The sequence below is a fragment of the Pollicipes pollicipes genome, unplaced genomic scaffold (assembly GCF_011947565.3).
Source record: "Pollicipes pollicipes isolate AB1234 unplaced genomic scaffold, Ppol_2.1 Scaffold_7262;HRSCAF=8765_pilon_pilon_pilon, whole genome shotgun sequence".
NCBI classification, from domain to species: Eukaryota; Metazoa; Arthropoda; class Thecostraca; order Pollicipedomorpha; family Pollicipedidae; genus Pollicipes; species Pollicipes pollicipes.
In genome coordinates this window covers 8,044,624-8,063,056 of record NW_023597055.1, presented here as the reverse complement: position 1 = coordinate 8,063,056, position 18,433 = coordinate 8,044,624, and the positions used below count along the sequence as shown (strand labels likewise).

Genomic DNA, 18,433 nt, shown 5'->3' with positions numbered 1-18,433 from the left:
GTCATTCCGTGGCGACGTGGCTAGCTACCCCGGGCAGAGTTCTCATGAGGAGACATGTGCGCAGTAGTAAGTACAAACCTCCCGTTCATGAGGTCGAGTTGTTGGAGGCAAATCCTGAGTACGCTCATGTTCGTCTAGCTGACGGTCTTGCAGCCACCGTCTCGCTCAGCCATCCAGCCCCTCACGGGGTCGCCTGCTCGGCCGCGCATCATTCAACTGTTCCTGGAGACTCTCAGCCTCACTCTCAGAGGTGCCATCTGCGCTGAATGCTCCTCCTGCTGGTGCCCCCTCTATGCCCGATCATATTATAGGGATGCCTTCACCACAACCCCCATGTTCGCCGGTGCCAGGGCCTTCAGACACAGACACAGCTGTTTTAAAGAACAAGGCGTCTCCGTCCGAGTCTGTTTCGGCGAGTCAATTGCGACGCTCCTCTCGTAGAACGAGCGCGCCTGAGCGTTTCCGGGACTACGTCATAAAAATGGTCTGCAAATGGTCATTGCGCGGCTAAGAACGTGTATAGTGTGGGTAACGCTCGAGTGGCTGCGTAATGCACTCAGTTGCCGGAGCCTTCCACCTCTAATCGCGGCGCAGGGTCAAAGCGCAAGTAGGAGTGTTCCGGTCTTTCTGTTGTCATGTGATGTAAACTGATGGGCGGGGGAGAGTGCAATGATTTTGTGATATGGCTGCTGGCATTCATCGTTCTCGTTTGCTTTCAGAGGCCCTCCGTCAAGTGAGGCTCTATTGAGATAAATAAGGCCTTAGGTAGTAAAATGTTTTTTTCATGCTTTCACTACAGCTCTAAAACCTACAGAATCGTGTTTCAGTCAAAACTTTCTTCATAGACGTGCTTTGGCAAATTCGAAAGGGCTGCACTCTGAAAAACAACGCATCCGAGGTCGATTTGTTGTGGAATGACTCCATGTTCCAACGTGCCTGTAATGTGTGCGAGCCTTTTCAAAAAGTTGAACGATATTTGCGTATCGTTACGTGAGGGTTGTCCATAATATTGGGTAAATGTCATGAATTTTACGTGGTCCGAACGATGCTTTCAAGGGACCGCCTGACGTGATAAGGGCAATTTTCGTTGGATCCGCAGTGCTAACACAGTCTTCAGAATGCAAAAAGCATAAAACAAATGCAAACTAGGGGTAACCTTGAGAAGAAAAATTGCTTCTTTGGGGATTTCTGGGGATACTTTTTTGTGCAATTTTATTATTACACCTATGCACGTGGTCACGAACTTGCGTTAGACAAGTCGTAGGATTTATAAATTTGCTGCATATTAGCACTACTTTGTATCAGCTGATGCAGCCACCTGTGTGTAGGCAGAAATAACGCAGACTAGACGTACCTCAAAATCCAAACAAAATATTGTATCGCGGCTTGAAGCAGTGTGACGTGACGTGTTGTGTGTGGTGATGCGATATGTTTATGTGAACAAATTGCTCGTTAGGGATAATATATTCTCCTCACCCCGGTGTACGAGATTCAAGACGTCCATTTTATCTAAGGTGTGTGCGCATGGGTGGGATGTGATGGTAACTATTCCCAGCATGTTGATAGGTCTAGTTTCATACCGCCTGTTTTCCTTACGCGTCTGAAATGTAATAGATACATTATATGCTGTTCTGAGCCTTAACATGTTTTAGATTTTGATGCATATAGCTCTTGTTCCAAAACTTCTTATAGTTAAAATGATCTAAAGACACACTTAATTCAAAAAGTGAAGGACAAGGGTATGCTTGAAATTGTTTGCATGTTTGAACACTTTCTAGCATTTCTAGCCTTGTTTAGATATGCAGTGAATTATTATAATGACTGGCACTTTTTCCCTGCAGAATCCCTGGTAACTTAGTTATCTGTGTTGTGGCACTGATTTAAAAACCTCATTTTGACTAATTTATAGTCAAAACTGTAGCTTGGAATTTATCACTTATGTTTTCACAATGGGCTATAGCCAATTTATAAATCCTTCTCTCCTTTCTCTCTCTCTTCTTTTTTAAAGATGAAGCCAATAATATTGCTTTTTTGTATGTGTTTTGTACCTTGCAACTACACTGAACAGACTGAGTAATTTACCATCTTGTCTGGACAGAGGTTGTGCTTGAATTCAAGAATGGTCAGGTAAACAATGCTTTTTACCAAGGTGTGAGTGATAGCAGCTTGTGATAGTGATAACAGTGATAGCAGCATTTCATCACAGAAGCCTACAGATAGTGCACGTGGCAAATATCATGGCATAGCTGTCTGAGCTTTCTACCACTAACCTCTTTTTGTCTTTATCACTGCATGTATGTTATAAAATGAGGACCTTTGGTGTCCTCCTATGCTGCAGGGCTGTACACTGTGATGTCCAAGGTGCTGGTGACAGCTGATCAACTAGGCTAACAGATCATGCATTGGTTGATTGGATATGGAACTGAATCCAAAAAGTGATTTGTCCTCTGCCCAGCTACCTCAGTTAGTTATCTAGCATTTATGGCCTATTGTTTGGTCTGTCAGCCTGACAGCTAATCTCTTGGTATTCCATCTTAACAGTCCATCACTGTGTCCGCCACTGCACCACTGGCCAGTTGGTCGTCACCCCAGCCCATGAAAGGTTGTCTTCATTCACAACATACACATCCTATCTGCCTGACAGGCAGTTGTTGTGCAAGGCAGACAGCATGCTGTGGGACAGCATCAGGCAACAGCGTGACATTGAGAAGCTGCAGAGCAAAAATCCATGTACTGTCTCAATTTGTTCCCAGCGGCCTGGTCAGAGGTGTGAATTTCTAAGGTGAACATCTGTACTACCTCCACAAGTGCAGATAGACATGGGGGTGGGGCAGGGGGAAAGGAGGGACAAGCAGTAAAACAGCTGATGATGGATGAACACCTGTGTGATGTATAGCATGATCTGCTGCAGGCTTGGTGCAATTCACCAGTCAGCTCTACAGATCACATATAGCAGGAGCTGACCAAAGCTAGAACTTGTCCACCACTACCTTGCCACCATGTCAGAGGGGAACATGAAGCAGATCCTGACGCTGGGCAACTCCATCATCGGCGTGTCCATTCTGGCCATGCCATACTGCTTCAAGCAGGTAACGCGTCTCGTAGGCCCCTCAGCACTTGTTACTGTGGCCATTGCATGCTCAGCCTGTCACCTGTCGTCAGCAGTGTGCATTTCTCTCAGACGCGCGTGGGGAAATTCTCAAAGGACAAGACATTCAATGGTCTTTAACATCTAGTGAGAATCTGGGATTAGCTATTATCTACAGGATATTCAGGAAAATTCTCAATGAGGCTTAACATGCTGCGCAGGATGAATGCAATGTTGCGATGAGAAATCTTAGCACTGCGTCACAAGATGCTTTATCATAACAAAAGCTGTACCTCAAGTGAAGCACGAGGGTGATGCGACGGTGCGCAGAGTTGGACTGTCCCCGTAATCGAGGTTCTCTGTATTTGGCAGTGCGGGTTGGTTCTGGGCATACTGCTGCTGATCCTGAGTGGCTACATCAACAGGCTCAACTGCCACTTCCTCATCAAGTCAGCCATCAGCACCAAGCGGCGCAGCTACGAGTTCTTAGGTGCTTGCGGCTGCGGTGCGGTGGTGCCTTTCACCGTTGTCCGTCATGGTGCCTTTCATCATTGTCCATCATGGTGCCTTTCATCATTGTCCATCATGTTGCCTTTCATCATTGTCCATCATGTTGCCTTTCATCATTGTCCATCATATTGCCTTTCATCATTGTCCATCATGTTGCCTTTCATCATTGTCCATCATGTTGCCTTTCATCATTGTCCATCATGTTGCCTTTCATCATTGTCCATCATGGTGCCTTTCATCATGTCATATGGTGCCTTTCATTGTCCATCATGGTGCCTTTCATCGCTGTCCATCATGGTGCCTTTCATCATTATCCATTATGGTGCCTTTCATCATTGCTCATCATGGTGCCTTTCATCACTGTCCATCATGGTGCCTTTCATCATTGCCCATCATGGTGCCTTTCATCACTGTCCATCATGGTGCCTTTCATCATTTTCCATCATGGTGCCTTTCATCGTTGTCCATGTTGTCCGGCGCGTCGAGCCCAGCGGGTGCCCGCTGGTAGCTGCCTATGGCGGCCAGTGCGTTTTGACGGTGATAAGCCCCCAAGCCTGCCGATGAATCCTTCAGTCCCGCGCCATGTCGCTTCCCTCGCATGTCATGCCGTTGTTCCACAGACGTCACGCAGTGCGATGTTCGCGGTAGTAACCACACCAGTGCGTGAACGTGAGGCAACTGGAAACGCAAAACAAAGACCGTACGTTTCGATGGAAACATTCTGCTGTCGGTGGTGACTCACCGTCAGTTGTAACCCAGTGCGTCGTTTTCGCAGCGTTCCACATTTTCGGCCCGATGGGCAAGTTTGCGATCGAGGTGATCCAGATCGGATTTCTGTTCGGCATCTGCGTCTCCTTCTTCGTCATCGCCGGCGACTTGGGGCCCAAGATTCTGGCTCAAATCCTAGACATCGAGTACACGAGCCGCTTCAGGGCCGTCTTTCTCTGCGGTAAGCTGTGGCGCAGAGGTGATGGCGGATAATGGTGGATGGCGGATAACTCGATCTGGATAATTGAACGGTTCGTGCTGTTTCTGCTCGATGTCCGGACACCGAAATCCGTCAGGCTGCGTTTAAGTTTCGGTTTATTCTGAACCGTGAAACTGCATTCAGCGCAGTCTGCTTCGCTTTGAGTGGCAGTGTGTTTGGACCTACGCCATTTGTCATTTCTGGTGATGGAAGTGACTGGGAGCGGGAGCGCAGTACAGTTTGATGCTGCGTCATTGTCGTCCCCGTTTTTGAGATGTGATCGGTGTCGTGACTGTCGCGCAGCGCACGCAGTTCTGATCGCCGTCCACTCGCCCGTTTTGCAGGGCTGTGCTTCTTGATAGTTCTGCCGCTCAGTCTGCTAAGGAATACGGACAGCTTGGCCAGCATCAGCGCCATCTCCATCACATTTTACGTACTCCTGGTATTAAAGGTCGGTCACCAGGTGTCGCTTGGCTTTACCTATTGCATAAATCACTCAAGTGGAGCGCTGTGGCGTTTTGCGTGCTGTATTTTTGTTGAGTCAGGTGGTTCAGATCATGGCGTTGGTATGATGTCTGGCGGTGCTTTATTGTTAACGATATGCCACCATGCATTAGAGGCGGCGTCACATTTTGTGTACGCACATTTGAGAAAGAGCATGAAAATTATCAAGGTCATTGTAATCAAGTCACGTGAGTAATTTTCTCCCATATCCGTGTTGCTTTCTGGTTACATCGAAACTTTCTGTGGATATCGTCATTTCATAACAACGTGGTGTTTCTTCTCTGACATAGTCTTTGGTCCCTGTCCGCACGGATCATGTCGCTGTCGCGCGGTGCCTGGTAGGGGATGACTTGGCCCCTGACCTGATCCCTGATCTGATCCCTGACGTGGCCCTCGATGTGATCACTGATCTAATCCCCAATCTGATCCCTGATCCCTGACCTGACCCCTGGCCTGACTCTGGCCTGACCCTGGCCTGATCCCTGGCCTGACCCTGGCCTGACCCTGATCTGACCCCTGATCTGACCCCTGACCTGACCCCTGACATGACCCCTGGCCTGAACCCTGACCTCTGACCTGCGCCCAGATCGTGTCGGACTCGTGGCGTCACATCATCAGTGGCGCCTGGCAAGCGGAGGTGGTGCTCTGGCGGCCGTCCGGCGTCCTGCAGGCGCTGCCCATCATGAGCCTCGCCCTTGCCTGCCAAACGTGAGTACCGCGCCCTCTTGGCTCTCTCTTCGCTCTATCTCTCTCTCTGACTCTTGCTCTCTGTCGTCCTCCTCTCTTCGTCTGCCGTGCTGCGCTCGCGGCCGCAGGTCCGCCGCGCCGGTGGCGCCGCCAGTGGCGCAGATGGCGCTGTCGTCGCCGGGCCGCGACGGCCACACCCCGAGGTCGGCGGCGGCGGCGGCGGCAGCGGCCCGAAGCGCGGCCGTTCGGGTCCCGGCCTCGCGAGCCGGGCCGGCACCGCCCCGGCGCTCGGCGCGTGCCGCAAACCACGCAAAGCGTGCATCACAGAGCAGAAAGAACGGGTTGGGCTGCTCAGTCCACCGGCGTCCGTCACATATCGATACAGACACTGCCAGCTGTGCCGCCACATGAATGCGAGTAGTAGTGGCAGTTCTGCCCGTTCAGCGCCTCGGGGGAGAGGGGGGCACCGAGGCGGCCGCGCGTGTCGCGAAAGAGAGCGAGCCGCGGCGCGCGTGGCGTCTCCGCACTGCGCGGTGTTCCACCGGTCGTGACGCCGCCTCGGGCCGCGGCTGGGACTCCGGTCGGCCGCCATAGGACAGTCAGAGCCCAGTCAGAGCATAGTCGGGGTGCAGTCAGAGCACCCAGAACACAGTCAGAACACAGTCAGAGCACAGTCAGGGCACAGTCAGAGTACAGTCAGAGCACAGGCAGAGTGCAGCCAGGGCAGGACAGGACAGGACAGGACAGGACAGCACAGGACAGGACAGGACAGGGCAGGACAGGACAGGAGAGGACAGAACAGGACAGGACAGGACAGGACAGGACAGGACAGGACAGGACAGGACAGGACAGGACAGGATAGGACAGGACAGGACAGGACAGGACAGGACAGGATGACCCGGCCCGGCCCGGCCGTGCGCTGCCGGTGCCAGTTGCCAGCAGCGGTGTGGGCGGGGTCGAACGGCCTATCACCGGGAATTTGGCCACGGGGCCCTGGCCACAGCGGTGAGCTCAATGGGGCTATGTTAACACTAAAGAACACGATGCAGGGCTAAGCACGGTAGACCGCAAACCGCGAATTACAAGTCGAAAACGTGTGGTTTTAAATGCTCTTGAGAGGGAAGGCCCGAAGATACTGGCCTGTTCCGCAGGCCTGGGCGGAAACTCGTTATATGGATAAATACATGAGTATCTGATTACATAGTAGTTCCTTACGAGGCAGAAACGGTACCGGATTTTACTTGGCCGTCTTAGCAGAAGCCGCTATGTACGATTGCTGCGATGCCCTTTCAAGCTTGGCCGCCCCTGTGGATTGCGGCGCGTTTGATGCATGACAGAATACGTTGCCCTTTACCTTACACAATAGGGACGAACACCGCTTAGACTGGGCATGCCCGACGTAAACCTTGGCATCACGGCGCTCCTGTTTGTCACTTGACCGAAGGTATTTATCCCTGGCAATGACCAGTTTTAGCGGTGGACTGCCGACGCCGTGCCACGACAGCACAGCTTTATTTACACGCACATGGCAGGGCGCAGAACAAATGCCGCGATTGAACCGGGTGGCCGGTGTCGCGCGGACAGATTGGTCCGCTGTCGCCACGTGTTTTTCAGCGAGAGCGCGCACCATGGGGAGAGCGACACACAGCGCGCGCCGCTCCGCCCGCAGGCAGCCGGGGTGCAGGCGGCGGCTGTCTGGACACGGCGGCGATGGGTGACGCTGGGCGCGCCGCCGGCGGCTGTCTGGACACGGAGGTGATGAGGACACTGGGCGCGTCGTCGGCGGCTGTCTGGACACGGCGGCGATGAGGACACTGGGCGCGTCGTCGGCGGCTGTCTGGACACGGCGGCGATGAGGACACTGGGCGCGTCGTCGGCGGCTGTCTGGACACGGCGGCGATGAGGACACTGGGCGCGTCGCCAGCGGCTGTCATGGTAGCGATGAGGACACTGGGTGCGCTGCCGGCAGCTGTCTGGACACGGGGGCGATGAGAACACTTGGCGTCGCCGGCGGTTCTCGTGCGCATGGGCTGTAGTCGAAGCGTTACGGAGACGCGGTGCTTCGCGAGACTACCAGTAGATGCTGTCGGCTCAAACAAAAAGGCTGGCAGGACCGAAGGGGGAGGAGACATGAGGCTCGAGGTGCAGTGTTTCAAACCGGAACCCTTATTCGTTGATCGCACGGATGAATCTGTCGGCGGATGAATCTGAATCTGTCATGTAATGAATCTGTCTGGCGGTGTCGCGTGCGACTTGTTGATCGCCTCGTTGTCCAAGCACAACGCGAACCATCGAGTATGCAGAATGCATGCATGCATAATGCATGAACGTGTACACAAGGCATGCATGGTTAGACCCTGGGCGGAGGGAGACGGGAGAAGTTGGTGACACAATCTTCAATTCACCGCAAAGCCGGCGCTGGAATGGCAAAGGTGTTGCTACGGCGCCAGCCGCTCATGGGAAGCAGGAGAGTAACGCGCGGGAAGCGACCATGTGGGTGGTCGAGGGCGGACGGCGCGGTGGGGCTCACACTCGGAGTGCCCACGCGCCACCGTGGCCACTTCATGGGAAGCAAGAGAGTAACGCGCGGGAAGCGGCCATGGAGTGGTCGAGGGCGGACGGCGCGGTGGGGCTCACGCACCGAGTGCCCACGCGCCACCGTGGCTACTTCAGTGGCGAGTTCAGTATCGCTGCCTGACTCTCAGTTCGCTGTGGATTACTGGCGGTTGCTGCCTGCTCAACCCTTTTGGCGTCTGGGTGCCACAGTGCAGGGGAGTTCTATTCTATCGTGTGGAATAGACCAATCCTGTTTCTGAACGGTGGAGGTGCCAGAAGGCCAGGGCCGCCGTTTGTCCAGCATACCGACACATGTGGTCCAGCGTTCATGCCCAAGGAGCTGTGACTGACAAGGTGGGTGACGTCACCCGGTGTGGGCGGCCTCTGAGCAACTGATGACAGGTGATAGCACAGTTGGGCGGCGGTGTCTGTGAGTCCGGCAGCCGGCCGTCCCAGGCAGAGGACACCGGCGGCTGGGCCGGAGCCTAGGGGGGGGGGGGGGGGCGGACCGGACCTGACCTGACCTGACCTGACCTGACCTGTATGACCCGCCAACAGGGGTCAACGCACCGGCCGGTTTCGTTGGACGCCCGGCGGGTGTCGTTTGACGCCGCAGGCTGGTGCCATTTGACGCCAGGTCGGTGTCGTTTGACGCCTCCAGGCCGGTCCGAGTCCGCAGTGTCGAGACACTGTGTGGGAACGAATAACTAAGCGGTGCGTGGTCAGTGCAGGCGAGGACATTGTGGCGCTGGTGCTGCACTTTGTACAGTTTTGAGGGTGGAGAATAACAAGGTGACGAGACTGCTCTTTGTGACGTCACTTTCCTACGTCATTTGTTAGTTTCTTATGCGTACGTTATGCTTAGTACGGTGCATTTCGCGTTCTCCCGCGTCGTTATGTGACAGTTGCCCCGCCTGTGCAGCACGTTGAACGCCTTTTCGCACCTCATCTTTTGACGTGTACAGCAAGCGTAGATATACTCCCTCTCAGCATACAGCCCGTGTTTGTATATGCAGATGTGAGGGCTATGTGTCTGCACACAGCAACATGTACTGGGTGATCGTTGGAAGCCATGCGGATGGACTTTTGATTTATTTCCATGACGGAAGAGTCGACTTTAAATCTGTGCTAAAGGGAGTGGAACCAAATCGGAATATGATTCGAATGGACTGTTGAAAATTGCATTCCGATTCGAATCTGACTGTAGCACTGGGCTTTGCCGATATTGGCTCCTACTCTGAATCAAGTCTTGTTTTTAAAGCAGGGCAGACATGGAATAAACGACTGTATGAATATTCTGTGTCTGCCGATATGCCTATTGCGAGTGTGTGTTTGGGTGTACATGCACATACTTCGGTGGTTATCACTTATGCTCAAGCTATTGCAGTGTGTGGAAGACCACAGGGCTATTACGATTCATCTGCATTAGGCAACACAAACATCGCTATATTTGCGCTGAGTTCAAATTGAATATTGCGATGCGTGAATGGTGCCATTTTATTATGACTTGAAAACACAAAACAGTCCCGGGTAGGGACACACACTTGATTTTCTTCAAAACAGTGGGATTTTGAGGTCTTTTTTGGGGTCTTGAAATTCTAACCTCCCAACGCAGCCTCAGCATCACCGTCTACTCAGCGATTAGTGCACAAGTTTTTTGGATAATTTTTTTTTTCGAGCAGCCAACCTTGTGCGGTGATGAACCGACCATGCAAAGAGCCCCATATTGAGTTTGAATCATTTTGTGAGGCGGGCAAAGAGGATTCCAATCAGTTCTGGTTCTGTCGCGAACTAAGTGAATCGATTTCGAATCCTGTTGCAGCCAACCAACCAGTGAAGCCGAATACGGACCGGATACAGTCCAAAACGGAATCGATTTCGGAATTGGATCCGCTTCTCCTGGAAGCAAGGACAAGTCTGGTGCATAAGCATCGCACATACGATGTGCAGCGATTCTAAGAGCGATGCAATACCATGCTTTGTTCGCTGGTGACTCCAAAATATATGCACGATGCATGGATGGAAAGGAAGCTATCTACTGCCAGTCCCGTGGGCTTGTTTGAGCTCGCCAGAATACGTTTGACATGCCATTTAACCAGATGTGTCACGACTTAAAGTGACCAATGTGATGCAGATTATTTTTGACATACCATATAACCAGATGTGTCATGACTTAACGTGACCAAGGTGATGCGGATTATTTTTGACATACCATGTAACCAGGTGTGTCGCGACGTTAAGTGACCAATGTGATGCGGATTATTTTTGCACACACCACATAACGAGATGTGTCATGACTTAAAGTGACCAATGTGATGCGGGTTATTTTTGCACACACCATATAACCAGATGTGTCATGACTTAAAGTGACCTATGTGATGCGGATTTTTTTGCAAACACCTTATTCATGCATTCGAGAATGAGCTTTGAGCTTGCAGTTACGAGCGAGCGATGGAATGAACTCTGCAAAAACGCTAGCGTGCAGAAACCCGTCGAAGAACACTTACCATAGTCGGCGAAAGACATTAACCCTAAGCGACATTTCTGAGACCACGGAAAAACGATTGGGGACAGCGCCGCGAAATCTGGCAAATGTCATAATGCATTTGTGATCATAATGCATGGTGCATTTGTGATCATAATGCATGGTGCATTTGTTATCATTAATGCTTGTGTTTTGCAAACAAACTTGATCCCGGTCATCTCAGGTCACTGAGGTATGACGTCATTGCCGAAGCTATGACGTCCTTCCCGGGCCTGTGCGCGCCAAGTGCCAGCTTCTTGTCGTTCATTGACAGGAGACAGCACCCCAGGACAGGGAGAGTCTTGCCATTAGCAAGGGAGGCCTAAGATTTGTTCTCTGCTCTGAAAGTGTATGTTGGTATACTGAAGACGAGTGGTTTATCGTACTTCAAGAGGTGCTGGTTAAGCGAAGATATCAAGCAGTTATTGGGATATGTTGCGAAGGTGCTCAACGTTTCAGGCAGTGGTCACTGCCACGGGTGACCTAGGTTAAGCAAAAACAGCATATAAAAACCCGCGCCGCGCGAGCCAGGGATAATCCTTGGAAGCTCTGTACTTGCTCTGCGGTGACACTTGGCTCAAACTCTGCCAATAAATGGCTGTCAAAATGATAGTTGTTTCAAGCTCCTTCCTTTAACATCCCATGCACGGCATGAAGTCAAGGAATTACGACGATTTTTTAATTGACGTTCTCGAGCGTTATGTTTGAACTGACCTGACGAGCATGGGTTTAGGGAGAGGAGGTGAGAGGGGGGGGGGGGGGGTGAAGGGAGGGTGGGGCATAGGGCCACGACCCTCACTTTTTGAGAACGTTCAACATTAAATAGGCGTTGGTCCCTCTCCACTTTCTGAGACGTTCCTACACCCCTGCTGGAGGGTCACTGGTTGACATCAAAACACCAAACTGGACATTGCTAGATTTCTTAGACTTTACTCTATTAGGCGGTCGTCGTTTCGCGGCTCGAACTCTTTTTGGGAGCAGATGGGGGGGGGGGGGGAAGGGGCTACGTGCCACTCCCCTCGCAAGCAGAGCTGGCTCCTGCCGCAGGCATGGCGAGGGCGATACAGTTTACGAAGACGCCGAATATTGCAAGATGAGAACACAGTAGGCGGAATGAAGGCATCTGTGACGGTAGTGACTGAGAAGCACACATCTACAGGTGAGCACTGCTGGCTGTGTGATGGGGTGTTCAAGTTAGTCAGTTATGTTTCGCGAGTCGCTGACTCAAAGCTGTTTTGCTGGACGACCTGTTCGCGAGCCGGTGGCCCAAAACTGTTTTGCTTGACGACCTGAACACAGACGTGTAGAGTATTGACCACTCTCACGGCCTACGGCGCGTTGGCAGCGCGGTCAACTGGCTTTGTCCGTGTTTCCTACCCCCTTCCCCCCCCCCTCTTGAGGCACCGCATCGGCCGGTGGCAGCCGAAGCCGTGGTGACGGGCGGCTGTCTGAGAAACTGGCTACTGGTAGCAGACTTTCAGAGACGCGGCAGACTCTGGCGACGCGAGAGACTTCTGGTGACGGGTGGACTAGTAGCAGACTTTCAGAGACGCGGCAGACTCTAGTGATGCGATAGTCTCGTGGTAACGGGCGGCCTGGTAGCAGACTTTCAGAGACGCGGCAGACTGGCGAAACGAGAGACTTCTGGTGACGGGCGGCCTGGTGGCAGACTCAGAGACACGGCAGACTGGCGAAGCGAGAGACTTCTGGTGACGGGCGGCCTGGTGGCAGACTTTCAGAGACGCGGCAGACTGGCGAAGCGAGAGACTTCTGGTGACGGGCGGCCTGGTGGCAGACTCAGAGACACGGCAGGCGCTCGTACCGAGTCGGCCCTAGTTTCATAAAGAAAAACTGTGAACTTACGCATTTCTAGGTTGGGTCGTCCGTCACGTAAACGTGTGAAGCGAGAAAGAAATTACGTGATCTCCCAGTCCGTTAAACATTGATAAACAGGACTCGTCGGTCGGGTGTGTGTGTCCATGCGACGCCAATCAAAAGCGCGTAAATTTGTGCTGTCGTTTTATGAAACTAAGCCCGTCGACAAACGGCCTCCCGCTGAAGCACGGCCTGCCTTTGAGTAAGCTGGACATACTCTGTCTTGGGCGCTGATTAGGTGGTTTTTGTTCTGCGGCGTGTTTTTTTTAGATCTGGATGTGACGGCGACCCATAAAGATCTCGCTGCTGTAGGTTGGCTGTGTATATTAGGCACATGGCCGCTGGCTAGCGGCCAGCACTACATAAAGCGCCGCTTTGGAAATGAAAGAAATGCCAGCAGAATGGGGTTTTCCATGGTTTCGGGTTTGTCTGCCCTGCCTTGGGGCGTGCGGCTTGGCAGCTATTGCCACTTTGAGAAAAGCTCTTGTCTTCTTGTTTGGGTATGCCTGACGCATCGCTCCCTAGTGCGGTCACCCAGCTTTTCTTGCACTTTAACAGTTTGCGTGCTGCGACGGTAGGAGTAAAGCAGCATTTAATGCCGCGTTTTTCCGTCGTGTCCCTATCTTTCCGCGCACAGCACGCGGATTCCACGATACAGGTACCGTCGCCTGACACTGTCTGGCTTGGGAAAAGGCCCCATGCCGTGAGCGCAGGCAGCCGCTCGGTGGATGAGATGAAGCCTTGTTTCAGCAGCTCGGTGCTGCAGCCTTCCGCGTGCTTTGCGGGTAGCATCTCACGAGTGCCTTTAGCTCCGTAATTGTGATATGTGTCCCATAACTTACTTTTGTTTACAATACCGGTTCCTTGGCCCTCTTGGGGTAATCTCCTCAGCACGCCATATGAGCTAATTCCTCAGCACGTTAAATGAGACAATATCCCACTTCTGCACCTGTGAGAACTTCAGAACTTGTTTCGGTGAAGTTGACTCGCTTCTGAAGAGCATACAAGCATGCGATTACCTACATGACGCATATAATGTTGAGGCATGGGCCTGGTCCCCAAAATGTGATTGGATGGTTTTAGCGTTTGCGAGCGGGCGTTTAAAGCCATCGACCTGCGTTTATCAAAAGTCAAACCCCATACATGTGTTTCCAAAGCTTCCAACGCCCTGCATTGTCTTTCGTGATGCTGCTGGCACGGCCGTGACTTGTTTTCCTTTCTGCTGATCAGTCCAAAACGTCTGTTCTTTTGGACCATTGTTCAAAATGGTGATCACTCACGTTCAGACGTTTTCTCACCAGGCGAGCGGCGCTGGGGTGACCAGGGTTATCTTCAGGACATTCTCAAAGCTCGACCCTTGGAGGTTGGCTGAAGTGTTTGTGCTGTAGCCCAGCCTAATCATATGGACAGCAAAACCGCCATTTCGTGATGTGGGCCTACCCCGCGGGTATGCCCTCCTTCGAAGTTCCGGCATCCACTGCCCCCATCCAGGTGCACCTGCTGCGATAGGCACCGCACCAACATAACATACCGGGTCCTGATTTCGTTACCTCAGCGTTTCCCGGCGCTTACGTCGGGTTTTCTCCGTTTCGCACGCGCTCCTGCATCAAACCCCGCGGTGACGTCAGAAGTGCTCGTCAGGGTCCTGATTTCGTTACCTCAGCGTTTCCCGGCGCTTACGTCGGGTTTTCTCCGTTTCGCACGCGCTCCTGCATCAAACCCCGCGGTGACGTCAGAAGTGCTCGTCAGATTTATTGCGGTCACGACGCCGTGCAGAGATGAAAAGTGCAAAGCGCTGGCAACGGTGTCACTTTGGATACTTTTGGGGTCCCTCGCGCAACAATGTTGCATGTCAACGCCAGGGCTATGATGGTCATATGACAAAAATGGCTGCGGCAGCCGTGCGCCCAATTCTAAGCTTATTGTGAAAGCCCCTGATCAGTAGATACAGGGAATCAGCCAACAAGATGATCTATGTTAAGCCTGGCTAAACAAACACATCTGCACATGAACAACGGCTGCCAAGCTCGTGGCTGTGTGATGGTAAAGTTTGTGAAGACAAGAGCCCATTTGCCATGCGGTGCAAAGCCCACGAATCTCCAGAACACGCTCCAGTGAAAATGAGACCGTAAAACGAAATGAAAGCGTGATATGTTCGAATCAGTAACACTGCCAGCTGCTAAGAAGAAGTGCTCCATGAAATTGAACGCTGTTGTTTAAAATTAAGTGGTACTAACCACAATAAGAATTGCTAGTAATGGGCACTGCTTGCAAGTTTATCGTCGAGTGATGAATACATGAGTAATTTTGTGCGAACCATCTTAAATCTAAGCGATGACGCAAAGTCAAAGGCCCGCGAACTAGAAGGATGCATCAAAAAGCTCGTCGATGCTGAGTCAGCAGTTATTTTTAATCAAACATTATATATATATATATATATATATATATATATATATATATATATATATATATATATATATATATATATGTGTGTGTGTGTGTGTGCGAGAGTGAGTGTATGTATGCATTCTAAATTATATATAGTAATATTACAAAGTTACGTTTCCAGAAATAATACGCCACTAAAAGTATGGTATAATGCCAGTACGAAGTGTGGATTTCTGCGTGCAGTACTACATACTTAAGCTAGCATTTGCGTGAGGCGGGAGGCTTCGATGGGCCACTTCTAAAGCGCCAAGTTCAACGGTTATTTGGTTTCATCATGCTAGAGTGCAGTGTATCGGTTAAAGTGATTCGCATTCAGACGATGTTTTTGGGGGACCATCGCTTCGTTTTTTCGTGTAGTGTAATTATGTGTATAACAAAAAGCTGAAATTTCACATTCGTATTGTGAAGAGAATGACAGCCGAAAACTGGGAAAATAATTGGGCTATTGTAGGGTATTCCACGGGACGGAGAAGGGGGCCACTAGAAGTTTGAACAAAACGGAATGGAGCAAACCGAGTTGACGTTTTCCATGGGAATGAACTGACAACAAACCCCGTTCAATGGTAGGTGCATTCCAGCACGATGAGCCCACATGGGACGTACCGCTTTGAAAGTGGCTCAAAATTGGCCGAAGCCTCCCGTTCCGCTCAGAGTTCTCAAACGCTAAATGTTCACAATACTTGTCGGAGTCCAATATCGGGCGGGATGGGCGCCGTTCGTTCAGCCCGTCGGTCGTTTCAATAGGGAGATGGAGAGAGCGAGAGAGAGAGAGAGGGAGGGAGAGAGCGAGAGCGGGGCGACTAGGGGGGCCGGTCACCACCAGCGCTCCACCCGTGGCTGGCCGGGCCGGCCTTCAGTCCCCGATGCTCGCCCTCCCCCTCGCCGGGCGGAGGTCTACGGCCGCTCCAGCCGGTTCCCGAAGACGGCCAGCTCGGCGAAGTCGACGGTGTCGTCCCGGCGGATCAGGTGGACGTAGCGGCCGGTCAGCGGCGTGTCGCAGCGGAGGAGACGGGCGGACCCCTTGCCCACGAATGCCTTCTCGCGCAGCGCGCAGCGCGCCGAGTGGCCGTCACCAAGCGCCCACGGCCGGCTGCCGACGCGGATCTCCGTGTTGCGGTTGCGGTTGTGGTCCTCGCAGCGGTCACTCCTGGCCAGATACAGCACGCTGCTGACCTGGACCGGAGCGCCCAGGTCGACGGTCCAGGTGGTTACTGGCGGGGTGGCGTTTCCCATCCGGTTGTGGACCATTGTCGTTGCATTGCCGTCGTTGCCGTGCTGGGGCCGGTACCTGGGGTCATGATTGTTCATCCAGCTCGGCTGGTCGGCGGCCAGGTTCTCGCCAACGAACAAGCAGAGCGCTGCTGATATCCCTTTCCAGTTGTATGGTACGTCGTTGAAGTCGTCGGAAGAATGCTGTAGGACCGTGAAGTCTTCGTTGCCTCTGGCGTCGTCCGGCTGTCTGTCTGCCCACTTGAAGTCCCTCGCCACCGCGTCACCGTCGCTGGTGACGAAGCTGCCCTCAGTCACCAGGTCGTCGACACCAACAAGCAGTTGATCATCCTGCTTCATCACCTCAGCTTCGATCAGCTGCTTCACCGGCAACAGCGGCGGCGGCGCGAGGATGGCGCCGTCGGCGTAGCAGACCTCAGCTCCCTTCAGAGGTGTGACGATCGGCCTCCGCGCCAGCCGCGCGCCCCCTACCGGCCGGTACTCGGGCGGCGGGGCGCCGTCCGGCTGCGGGAAACGCCACACGAACGACGTCGCGCTGCGGCCCGGGCCGGCGTCGCTGGTGACGCCCTCCGCGTAGAACACACAGCGCTTCTCGTCGGCTGCGAAGTCGAAGGCGACGCAAGGGAGATGGTCGGCGCAGACGGCCATGCAGTGGTCGACAGACTCGCCGTCTGTTTCGGAAATGACGGCGGAGGTCAGCCGGCCGGCGCCCACCTTGGAGAAGTTGCCCGTCTTGCGGCAGCGACCGTCGCCGGCGGGCTCCAGCGGCGGCCGGCACTCGCAGACGCGGGCCGGGCAGCGAGCGCCGGCCACCAGCAGCGAGCAATCGCTCGCGGCAGCGCACGGCTCGCCCAGCTGACGGACGCCGGTGCGCGCGTGCCAGCGCCAGACGTCGTCGCTCGGTTGCAGTCGCTCCAGCGTCGGCAACAGACGGGTCAGTCGGCAGGCGGCAGCGGCGTCGCTGAAGCCGTACCCCCGGCACTCGGGGTCGGCCAGGCACAGGTGTCGGCAGAGGCACTCGCTCGCGCCGTCCGCGTCTGACCCGTTCGCCGGCGGCATCGTGCTGTTGCTCGGCGGCAACGCGTCGAACGAGAAGGCGCGGGGCCAGGTCAAGACCTTGTGGCGCGTGGTCAGGCCCGACGCGGCCAGCGCGACCTGCAAGAGCGGGACAGCGAGCGGCCAGAGGGGCGCCATCACGACACGCCCGTGCCTCTCGCAGTGAGGGCCCCCGGCGCGGTCGGCTGACGCCGGCCGCCGAGCGGCGTCGGCCGCTGCTTGGTGCGCGGGTAAACACGGCGGAGCGCGGTGCGAACCTAACATGTGCCGCTCTCCTGACCGTGGAGGGGGCGCTCGTGGAGCTTTTAATGCAGAGTGTTTGAAAGGCAAATGAGCTCGTGTCGGGGAGGGCAGCCCAGTTTTCACCGGGAATTCAGCTGGTTTTCAACGGTGTGCCCGAAATCAATGCGGTGACCATGCCGTTGGCAGTGTGGCGGCATGGCGGCAAGGGGTGCGCAGCAACGGCCGTCGGTGTGCCCGCAAACCGCTAAAAATATGTCTTTCCAAATTTTGACCCAAAACGCATGTTAAGTGCAGATGCGTTTTGCTCCAGCCTGCTGTTTCTTGGAGGTCGACCCAGCACTGAGATACTGGGGGCTCATGCAAAGCGCATTACGTTGTGGCACTGGGCAGAGTCTGTGTTTATGCATTGGGTGAAGTATGTGTCTTGACAGTTGGTGCCGGGTAGGGTATGTGTTTTAACATCGGCTGGATTGTGCGTTTTGACATTGGTTTAGTTAGGTTAGGTCAGATTTGAAGAGAGTTAATTCCATTGTATTACATTAAGTAGGATGGGAGAGAATAAGCTTAGGTTCGCTTCGGTGCTTGAGCTCGTCTCGGTTCTGTTCGATTTGGCTCGGCTCGGCTCGGCTCGGCTCGGCTCGGCTCGGCTCGGCTCGGCTCGGCTCGGCTCGGCTCGGCTCGGCTCGGCTCGGCTCGGCTCGGCTCGGCTCGGCTCGGCTCGGCTCGGCTCGGCTCGGCTCGGCCC

At 53.6% G+C, this 18,433-nt stretch overlaps 1 protein-coding gene across 1 annotated transcript in view; it reads left to right on the top strand.

The window, feature by feature from the left end:
• The first annotated feature begins 1,390 nt into the window (after nucleotides 1-1,390).
• LOC119113690 (putative sodium-coupled neutral amino acid transporter 10) overlaps nucleotides 1,391-18,433 on the top strand; it is a 78,352-nt gene continuing 61,309 nt past the window's right edge. Inside the window, exons 1-6 of the mRNA XM_037237967.1 lie at nucleotides 1,391-1,514; nucleotides 2,912-3,089; nucleotides 3,461-3,578; nucleotides 4,374-4,547; nucleotides 4,910-5,016; nucleotides 5,656-5,777. Of these exons, the coding sequence (XP_037093862.1) occupies nucleotides 3,015-3,089; nucleotides 3,461-3,578; nucleotides 4,374-4,547; nucleotides 4,910-5,016; nucleotides 5,656-5,777 (596 nt within the window). The 5' untranslated portion in view covers nucleotides 1,391-1,514; nucleotides 2,912-3,014. The remainder of the gene's footprint in view (nucleotides 1,515-2,911; nucleotides 3,090-3,460; nucleotides 3,579-4,373; nucleotides 4,548-4,909; nucleotides 5,017-5,655; nucleotides 5,778-18,433) is intronic.